Source organism: Myotis davidii, unplaced genomic scaffold (assembly GCF_000327345.1).
Source record: "Myotis davidii unplaced genomic scaffold, ASM32734v1 scaffold313, whole genome shotgun sequence".
Classification (NCBI taxonomy): Eukaryota; Metazoa; Chordata; class Mammalia; order Chiroptera; family Vespertilionidae; genus Myotis; species Myotis davidii.
In genome coordinates this window covers 1,178,691-1,189,844 of record NW_006286275.1, presented here as the reverse complement: position 1 = coordinate 1,189,844, position 11,154 = coordinate 1,178,691, and the positions used below count along the sequence as shown (strand labels likewise).

Below are 11,154 nucleotides of genomic sequence, written 5' to 3'. Positions count from 1 at the left end.
TTTTCTTTTTCTTTTCTTTTTTTTTATTCTGGGCCAGCTTTAGCTTTGAGGCTTGGCTCCAGCTCTTAGGCCTCCGCTGCTGAAAGTAGGTTTCTGGTCTTTGCTTACAATGTTGCGATCCTGCTGGCTGAAGCCCGGCAGACTAAAGCAGGTTTCTGGGGTTTTGTTTAGCTTCTATATTTGTTACATAGTTGCTTAGAGTTGCAGCTCAGCGGCTTGCAGGTGGGGAATGTTGGTTTCCTCCATCACTGAAGCAAGCAAACCTCATGTTAGCTTTAAGCTGCCTGGCTGCCGGCCGCCATCTTTGCTAGCAGTTAATTTGCATATCTCACTGATTAGCCAATGGGAAGGGTAGCAGATGTATGCTAATTACCATGTTTCTCTTTTATTAGATAGGATGGCAAACTTTCCCAAGGTGACACAAAACCCCTTGGTATTTCCATGTACTCAAACTTTTCTTTTAAGGTGATTTTAAATCACTTCAAGTACTTGATTTCTTCCCCCCACTAAATAAGGCCTACTCAATACATTTGTTGTGTAGAGTAAATGAGATAAGTAACAATGTCTTCTAAAGAGTGAAATACTATATAAATATTAAACATCATTTATATCTATTTCATATTGAAAGCAAATTATTGGAAAAGACTTAATGTTAATAATCCAAAATATTTTAAAGAATAAAGTACATATTTATTCTAAACAGTTTTTTGTTATTGTTTATTAGAAAACAGTTCTACTGGCAATAAATATTTTAAATATGTATGAAATCTATTTACTTGGTTAAGGAATCATCTCTCTTTGAGAACAAAGGTAAAATTAACAAATTCAGTCCTATGAGTCATCTATTAAAATACTGTTCATATATGTCATGTATTTCACCTCAAAATGTTCTATTGTTAATGTCTAAAGGTCATTTCATATCCGGTGTAATGGATTATGCCTCTTTGGACATATGTAACACCATTATGGTCTAGGAACATATAAAGATTGACCTATTCAGTTAAATCAAAATGAATTATAATTTTAAAGTTAACATTAATTATAGGATGAATAAATAAAATAAAATGCATGTGTAGGTTTGAAAATTTAAAAAGAAAGGAAAGATCTTTAGGTCATGTGAGATATTGAATGATAGAACCTCAGTCTTAACTTATGCTTAAACCCAGCACCTTCAATAACAAAACAATACATTGGATACAGGTTAGGCCACAATTACCTAACCTGTATCCAATGAATCACCCCCTGATCAGGCAAAAGTATTTTTGGCAGCACCTATTTTACCTTGAATTTTTCTCTTGTGAAGTAACTGTAGCCTGACCTTGATTAGCTTATCAGATGAGCTCACAGCTATAGTCTGTCAGAGAAATGCCATGGCAACATGCCAGAACAACTCTGTAAATTGTCTAGAGGGCACACCTAAGTATCATTTCCACTCTCCTTTCTTCTGTGTTTCTTAATCAGAATTAGAAGCAAAGGAGAGAGACAGGATGAAGTAATGGAACACAAGTGAGCCATGGAACCTGATAGATCCTTATTTGCAACCTAATGCTGCTACTTACTGTAGGACTAAACTTTGGAACACATTAAAATAGCTTTTTGAATTTTATTTATCTCATTTATAAAACAAAGCTATTAAATTCCTCAGTAAAAGCTTGTTATGAGGCATCAATGAAATACATTCATTGTGGAGCCTGGCATATAGTGCACAATAAATATTCTTCCTTTCTCTTTGCAGTGAGGAAAGGAACTAGAATACCCTCAGCTTCGTCCATCACATGACATTGACTGAACCTTACTAGTGAGCCATTATTTAATGGAGCCAACAGCACTAAGGATGTGGGATATGTCAGGGTGCATTTTGCATTCTAAAAACATACACGTTCAAAGCTTAATGACCATATTAATATTACCTTTTACAGTCACTAGTCATGACTTCTATGGAGGCCTGGAGGAGATGAATAAGGCATTATCTCTAACCTCTTTCTGCTTCCTGTGGAGGAAAGGCTGGGCTACGCACACCCACAGAGCTGAAGTGGGCATCAGAAGAAGAATCAGAGAAATGTCTCTTAGTCTGAGGGATAGTGAGAACTTGTAACTCTGCCATTTCCACATCTGGGACATTAGATTGGCTTTGTAAGAAGCAACCCTATGACAGATATTCTTCCCATCCCACCCACCCAATTAGCTTACCTGCTACTGGGTAAACCCTTAATGAGCAGTGTGCTTTAACTCAGTTAAATCAACATACTATTGCCATATTTTTTGTGTGTGTGTGTTTGTGTGTGTGTGTCTGTGTGTACATGGGTTCTATTTAAAACATTAACAGTGATTAACCAACCAGCTAACAATTTTAAAATTCTGTGAATGGACCCAGTGCAGGCAAATTGAAACCATGAAAGAGAGTGGGAAAATTATCATGATAGGAATGACTTTCACAGAGAGGTGGGAAGGCAATGCAAATCACTCAGTATAAAGGCACTAAGCACCTGTTAAGGGATGGGTGGGTAGAGCTGGGATGGAAAAGGAGAGTAACATGTACCAACTCCATTTTATGAATAGCTGATAGCAAAATTCTCAACTGAGAAAAAGGCCAGATCTATTTTACTAATAACTTCCAGTAAAATACTCAGTTCAAAAGAAGGCTAGAGCAGAGGCCATTCAGAGCTACAGCACTACAGACTGGCCATGGAGTCAGAAGACAGCTGCGAACCACACTGGGGAGGGACTTCAACAATGGAAATGAAGGGATAGAACTTGGCATTTAGTGTTCACTATGTGTTGATGAATATATATGTATATTCTATATCTATATATTATATCCTCATCAGCTTTCTATAAGTCAGGCATTACCACCCTTAATTTTCAATTGGAAAAACCAGACTTGGAGAGCTTTCTAGTAATAACTTGTTAATGGTCACACAAGAAGCAAGAAACACAGCTTCTTGTCATGTCATTTGTTGAACGTTCTCCTTATTTTTCATATGGCAACACCAACAGGAAAATAGACACAATCCAGGTAAAAAAAAAAAAAAGGATATCTTTAAATGCAGAAGAAAGGCAGGGAATTGCTTACTTCCTCCTAATGTTGAATGTTTAAACTGACTAGAACACACATCTCTCAGTTTCAACTACAAAGATAACATGTAGGAATTACATTAAAGAGTTTCCTTTGAGTTGTCCCCAAGAGCCCTCTCCCCCAAAATACATAATTTTAAAAAACATAATATTGCGCAAAATGTACTAGTCAAATAATTGGCTATAGTACAAGATATACACAGGAATAGGTTTTATGGGGCATAATTTAATGCTGGCAAACACTGCTTTCAAAAAGAACACTGTCCCACCTTCACCCCTAGGACTTAAATTACATAATGAAATGCGTGTGCCTTATATTAGAATGATTATACTTATGAAATTCCATGAATAGTAATATTTGCCTTATTTTTTTATGAATTTGTCACATTTTTTCCCGGGAAACTGCTTTCCATCTCTGGAAAGTATCACCTGATAGTGGAGAGGGCATATAATGAGAGAGGAACTGTGGACTAAAGAAAATAAGGTGGGGATGATGAAGACTTTATCATCCTGTTACATCACTTCACAAAAGGGCATTGTGGTCAAAATGCCTTCTAACTGGTACATTATATTTGTAAGTTCAACAAGGTTGATATTTTCCAAGTAGTCAGTTACATGCAAGTGCAAATGGTGAATGGACTTAAAGGGTCAGTGATTAAATTTGCTACCTACATTGTGGTATTTCACCTTCAAACCTAAGGTTGCCTCTTTATCTTGAAGAATAATATGATTTTTTTTGTCCTGCCAATCTCTGAATAAAATTACTTATACCAGAGGAGCAAAAAAGCAGTTCTCAATCTAATCTGTTTTGCAAATTTGACAGTGACATCAAAGAGCAGGAAGTTGTCTGTGAGTAATGACACTGCTCATTTGTTTAAATGTCAAACTTAACCGCATCAACTTTCAGAATATGTCAGTAAAGAATGAATTTCAGTTCAGCCAGAGAGGATTTCAGTGTCATTCAGTGCTGAACAAAATAGCTGTCAGTATTGTGAAAGCAGAGGGCTTTGATTAAAGCTTTCATTGTAAGCTAAATGGAAATGGCCATTTCAGCACTTGGAGCTATGGACAGTACTCTCTTCCTTAGGTAATGAAACAAGTTATCTTACTTCTTGAGATTAAAACATTCCCCAGATTAGCAAGCATGTGTCCCTAAACTATTCAATTAGGATATAAAGAGGATGCATCAGAGGTCTGTGCAAAGTCAGGATGAAATAACAGCAAAGAAGAGCAAATTTTATCACAGAGATTAAGCCTGAAATAAAATTAGAGAGGGGAAATATGATTTGTAGCTATCCCTTCAAGACATGTCAAAATTTTACTGCAATGCAATAGCATTTCCCTATGGATAGGTTTTTGTTGGAGAGAATAATAGAATAATAGAATTAACCCCGTGTGGTAATTTACTAGCATTGGACATAGGTGTAGAAGAGAACAGGAAGTATATTTAATCGACTTGCAGACAATCAGGAGTAAAAATTTCATTCTCTATATGCTTTCTAGATTGATCTAGAGTGGAACATTCTTGAAGCATTCTGGATATGAGGTCAGAAAAAAAAATGGAATTGAATCTGCAGCATGTTCCTTAATGAGTAATTTCATTTCTCTAAGTCAAAATTCTTATGTCAAATATAGGCTACTTTGAGGTTTAAGTGAGAGAGTGTATATGAAGGGGTCTGGCACACATTAGGTCCTCAACAGATTTTCAATTGGGATTATTGACTTATATTAAGTGTTGGCATAATGCAGTGCAGTGTTGCTATAGTGGTGGCCATGTGTCTGAATAGTTGTAACACTAAGGATGGACACAAGAAGAAGGAAAACAAGAAAGGCATTGTTATTAACAGATGTGTCCTTATAACAAAGGGCCCTAATCATGTGCATCTGCACCTTCATCCACCTTGTTGGCATCCCCAAAAGATTCCCTTATGTTTATATTTTTAAAAACCAACAAAAGAAAAAAAAGTCTAAAATAATACAGGAAGAGCAAACTAAAGTTCTCAGAGGAGTCTTATTTCTCTTACCAAATACTAGGTCTACCAACTTTCTCCAGAACACCTCTCAGTCATATACTGCCAATGACTCTCACTACCTGCTACTGTGAGTGCCTCCTGCGCAGCCTGGCGCACTTGGAGAGAGCAGGTAAGACTGAGCTGGATGCTGAAAGCCTGGTAAGTTCCTCACCACCCCACACTGAAGCTACAGACTAGTTGCTTTGGACTTCAAAGCCTCCCAGCCTATTTCACATCACTCCTCTTCTTCCCTTTCCATAACCGTCACCGGGAGAGCATCTTCACCCAGCCTCCCCGCTCTCCTCCTGTTCTTTTCAACAGAGATTCCCTCCACACTGCCCTCTACATATGAGCTGCCTCCCACTCTCCATTCATCAAGGCACATGTTCGGTCCATTCACAATTCATGTTAAGTCCTCAAGGCCCTCCTAAAGCTCTTTTTAAGTGCATTCCCCAGCTGCTCTAATCAACTCCACCACCACAGCCATCATATCACCATTACGCCCACTCCCCAACCCTCAGAAATTGTGCAGAGGTGGAGAAGGGGCTGGTTTTGCATGCAAATCTGGACAGGGACAAATAGAGATAAGCCTAGCATTAAAATCGATCTTGTTTTTGGGGAAACACACACACACACACACACACACAAAACAACCAGTTACAAATCTTTCTGAAACGTGGCAACAAGCATGTTGGGGGAGGAGATATTGGTTGAGTGTATGAATGAATGAATGATGAATGAATGGATGGATGATTGGGATCTCTTTGGCACTTTTCTCAGGTGCCCCTCCTTCTTGCTTGCTCCCAGCATGGCTCCTCTATAATTAAGCCCTCAGTGCCTGAGTGCACCTCGCTGCTTCGCCTGGGTCTCCACTCCCTGCCCTTTCATGCGCCCCTCCAGACAGAGCCTAGCCTCCTCGCCAAGGGGCACTCCACCTCGCCCACAAATCCTTAGTGACTTCAAAAGCCGAAGCAAGAAGGGGCTCCTTGTGGGCAACAGCTTTTCATTCTGCCAGCTCTACTTCTCCCCACAGACCCTGAAACCGCCAGCCACGCCACACAAAAGGATGGCTAATGTCCCCACTCCCGCAATCCACCTGGCGTGGCCCTCTGCCCCTCCGCTGGCACTTGTAACCCAGGTGCTCGCAAGAGAAACGCGGTTCCCCCGCTTCTCTCTGCAGAAAAAACCCCCAAAACAAAACAAAAAAAGAATCCCTATTTCAAGGCTCGGTCCTGGTTCCGAAAATCAGAAAACTTTTTTTTTTAATAGAAAACCCCACCCGGAGGGCAGGGACCTCTTTGTTTGCATCCCAGGGGGAGGGAGGGGTCTCCGAGCTTTTGCAGCCCGGGGCGAAGGGTACGTGACAGCCCTCTGGAGGGCCGCCGGGGACAGGACTCACCCAGGATGTTCCCGATGAGAGCCACCACGAACACGATGATGTAGCCCGCGATCAGGACCCACTCGTATTCTTTCGGGTGGAGGTATTCCCTCCACAGGTACCGCAGGAATTCCTCGTCGTCATAGTCGGTGGGGCTCAGGAAGGGCTCTTGAGTTTCATTCAGCTCCGAGGCGGATGACCAGTTGCGACACGGGGGTGAGCCCTCCAGTTTGGTGCCGGACATCACGGGGCTCGGGTCCGGTTCGGCTCAGCGCTGCAAGCGGCTCTCGCCCTGCCCCATGTGCACCGGGGACGCGCGGTGGGAACGGCTGCGCCGAGCGGCGACAAGGGGCTCCGAGCGGCAAATGACGTGAAAAGTTCAGGAGCCAATGCCTCCCCCGGAGTCCTGTGCCCCGCAACTTCGGCGGCGCCGGGGAGGACCTCGGCCCCGGCCCTGGAGGCTGCAGCAGTGACACCGGGAGGAGACGCTCCCTCGGCGCGGCCGGGCTCACTGACTCCTCATTCCAGCACTGAGCCCGCAGCCCGCAGCTCCTCCCGCGCGGACGGAGGGCTGGAGTGGGAGGGGAGAAAGTAACGAGGATGGTTTTAACCTGTGTCTCGCTCTGTGGGTCCCATCTCCCGTCTTTCCTACTTCCCGTTTCCCTCTCCATGTCTCACCTGCAGTCTCTCTGAACCATACGTGCGTAGGTCTGTGCACATGGCGAGCACGTCAGGGCAGGGTGAGCTCGGGAGGTATGGGCGCCTTTGTCTCTGGGATGCCAACCTAAAGGGCATGAGGAGGAGTCGCTGTGTTCCTCCGGCAGGACTCGGCAAAAGTCATCTCAGGCAAATAGTGGAACATTGGTGGGGCTTTTCCAATATAGCGCTTGCTGAATCTTTCAGGCATCTCCCCCTCGGAATTGGGAAATGAGACCCCCTTTTTAAGACAGATTTAGATAGAATTTGCATTTGCAACAGCAAGGGTCATGTGAAATAGAGCAGCAGATTCTTAAAGGGCACCGAGGGTCATAAATGCGCTCACAGTTAAATGTTCTCAAGCGGAGGAGCCACACCTAACAGCATGAAGGGGATTCCCAGCTGGAGGGGGTGGTTGAAGCAGGAGCGCTCTCTCTGGTGATTACCACACCCACGGGTCTCCCTGCTCATGGACTCAGGATTGATATCACCTGTCATTCTCTCAATTGATTGGGTCTCTAAGAAAAGTATTTTGGGATGTGTCTGAGTCTGAGTTCAAAATCCTTTCGTTCTCAGTAAGCACGATAGGAATATTGCATTTGATTGATTATAATTGGACTTGGGAAGGACCTTGGAATCATCTAGGCTAGACTTCAGCGTAATATTAGAAGCCTGATGTGTCCCTAGTTTGGACATGGCACCATAATTTATTACATCCACCATTAGGGGACTGCTCTAAAGTTTGGAAAACTGTGCCACACATTGAAACTAGGTCTTTAACCAGCATTTGTCTTTCTCAGTCTTTTCTATGGAATTCCTAGTTGGCATCCTAGTGCTACATGGAATCAGTCTTCCACGTGACAATTCTTCACATATTCAAAATAAGCACCACAACCAAAGGACTTGTATGCATGCATAGTAAGCCTAACCAATGGATACAGACACCAGGGGGTGAGGGCATGAGTGGGGGGGGGGGGACAATGGGAGGATATGGACACATAAGTGATGCCATAATCAATAAAGAAAAAAATACAGAATATTGAAAAAATAAGCACCACAGTTCCCTCCCCTTCCCATGCTCCCTATGGTCACTTTCCCCCCAATTATTTCCAATGTTTTACAAATGTGGGAAAACAAATGACATTATTTCTACAACCTATATTTGCTTGGTCTTCCTTTAGACATTTGTCAATATCTTAGATAACATGCAAGTAAGAGGAAATACAATTATCTGTATACTATTATTTCCAATGTTTGTATCTTATTATGTTTTCAAAAGTCATAAGACACTGAGGGTTCATATTACTCAACCCCCTACCCGGACCCCCAATCATAATTCTTCACTTTTGTTTTGTACATTATAGTTTATAAAGTTATTTTATACACATTATTATAAAACCTCTGAGGGGCTATTATCAGCCTTGTTCACAGATGAGTAAACTGTTTCTGAAGAAATTACATGATTGACCAAAGGTCAAATGACTACTCAGTGACAAAACCACCCAGTACTTAGTGCTTCTATTATTCTATAGATGCCCTATTTCTTAAGAAATACTGTTGTTGGATTTCCCCATTCTTCCCTTGTCAAATTTCTTTTTAAGAGAAGAGAAAAAAAAATAGGCATTTTATTTTTTTATATATGTTTACTTAGTGCTTCTGTTTCACTCTCAGTGATACAAGTTAATCAAGGTTATAGTACTACTGCATGCATTTTACTTTCCAGTGAAGTTAGAAAGAAAACAAACTAATAAGTACATAAGGAAAGTATTAGGAAAGGATACGTGCTATGTTGAAAACTAAATAGAGTGAAGTAATGGTGAGTGGAGAACACCAACGGCCATATTAGAAATAGATGGTCAAAAGAGGCCTGTATGAAAAGGTAATGTACTAGTATAAGTAGGATATCCAAATGAGATACACATGTATTAATATACTTTTGTTAATTTGAGGTTTAAACAGATTTTCTTAAATGCTGATCCTGTTATCTAAAGCATTAGTCCTTTCTCTAGACCTCTTGTTATCAGTAAATTTGACAAGCAGGGCTTCTATAGCTTCATTCAAGTTCATTGATACGACTCTGCTAACTTTATCCAGTGGTATATGTGTCCCTCTGATTTATTAATATCTGTGTTTTCCTTCTCCATGTACTATTCTTTTCAAAATGGGAAAGGTTGTTGCAACTTTAGTACCAATTTATACTCATTAATGTGTGCAAATTCCTTGTCATTTACAGTTGGCTCATACATATGGACCAGTATGCTATTTACTAAGGACTCAGTGCCCTTAGCTTTCATTTCGTAGCACTTCAACTTGTCTATACTTCAATCTGCTCTCTTTACATCTTCTATCTGCAATTAATCACTCTTGACTAAAAGTATAAATAAGGAGAAGACTATTTTCAAGATTTTGTTCTGTTATCTGCTTTATGTTGTGACAAGCCTGGATTTATCTTGATCCTACGAGTATTCTATTGCCTTCTGTCCATTATTTATCAGGTGATTTACTTTAAATATGTGGTACTCCAAGGTCATACAAAAATTTCACTCAAAACTCCAATTTATTATTTGTTTCCCGTTTTGCAAGTACATTAGAGATAATTATTGCAGTACTCATTTTGATGTGCTCTCTTCCTTAGATCTTTTGATACCCTTTAGGACATTTGAAAAGAATTTTTAGTTTTGTAGATACTATTATTCTCTTCAATTTAAAGTCTTTCTGCTGGATGCTGGGAAAAGGAGTCAGCTTATTATCACAAGTCAGTAAAGAAAGTCCCAAATTGGTCCTGTGATGACATCTTAAGGCTGTTATGAGAATTAAATGAATTGATATTTTTAGAACTGTGTCTATTATATAGAAAGTGATTTGAAAAGCATTTGTTGGAAAAAAATGTAAAACTATATGCTCTCATGGTATGAATATTATTTGCTACACATTTCAATTACTCTAAGTGTTAAAATATTTTTAAATGTAGCTCACAATAGTCTGAGTACTACTGTTTGTCTGCCACTTTTAGCTCTCTCACTTGCCTGAATATATTAAAAATGACAAATAAAAGGAAAATAATACTCAACACCGATTTTTCCCCCTCTGGTAGTGATTGGAGTTAGGTTGCTTAGAGATCTCAGATTACCAGGTATATGGGCTGTCCTAGATTTTACATTCTTAACCCAGATGTGAGATGAGACCACATTTTTTGCAGCTCTATAATCATTTGATAGACCCATTTCAATAAATATTTTGGAGTATGTCCTAAGTGCCCAGGAGTTTCACTAAGAGCTGGGGGCATGAAGATCAATAAGATATAACCCAACCTCAGTTATATTACAGCCCGATGATGAATTATATGAAAGAATCACTGTGCATTTCTAGGGTAGAGGGATGCAGTGTCATGAGAACATGAAAAAACACCTAATTCAGCCTGAGAATACAAAAAAATTGATGGCTCCCCTACAGGGAAAGTCACTCTTGAGCTTACCTCCTTGAAGCAAAGGAGGAGATTACTGAGTGGTGAAGGCTGGCCCTGGCCCGTGTTAAAGCAGAAGAGGCAGCGTTTCCTAGGGACTGGGAAGCAGGAGAAAACATGTAGTGGAGGGACAAAAGCAAGGTAAGTGAGCAAGGTCAGGCTATTGCAACAACCTCACACAGTGATGCGGAGGCTAGATGAGGGAAGGGCGAGACCAAAGAGAAGGGTTCTAGGTAGTAGGTTAATATAATGATCCTGCCAGAAGGGAGGTAGCGGTGTGGGAATTAAGGGAGTTGAGTATTATTAAAAAATGTAACAGTTTGAATGGACATCATTCAGTATGCAGGTATCTTGTGACAGTCTGCAATTTAGGACTGCAATGAAACTTGTTATCTTTTTCTCCTCTTTATTATTATTGTTCCCATTTTCACCACTTGCCATTATAAAAAATAACATTTATGGAAAGAACATAGAGCTCTCTCAATGACCCCAAGCCCAAAGGGTAAAGTAAGATCTCACGGGGCCAGGCA

At 40.6% G+C, this 11,154-nt stretch overlaps 1 protein-coding gene across 1 annotated transcript in view; it reads right to left on the bottom strand.

The window, feature by feature from the left end:
• HCRTR2 (hypocretin receptor 2) overlaps positions 1-6,895 on the bottom strand; it is a 98,785-nt gene extending 91,890 nt beyond the window's left edge. Inside the window, exon 1 of the mRNA XM_006757744.2 lies at positions 6,487-6,895. Within this exon, the coding sequence (XP_006757807.1) occupies positions 6,487-6,709 (223 nt within the window). The 5' untranslated portion in view covers positions 6,710-6,895. The remainder of the gene's footprint in view (positions 1-6,486) is intronic.
• Positions 6,896-11,154: the final 4,259 nt, after the last annotated feature.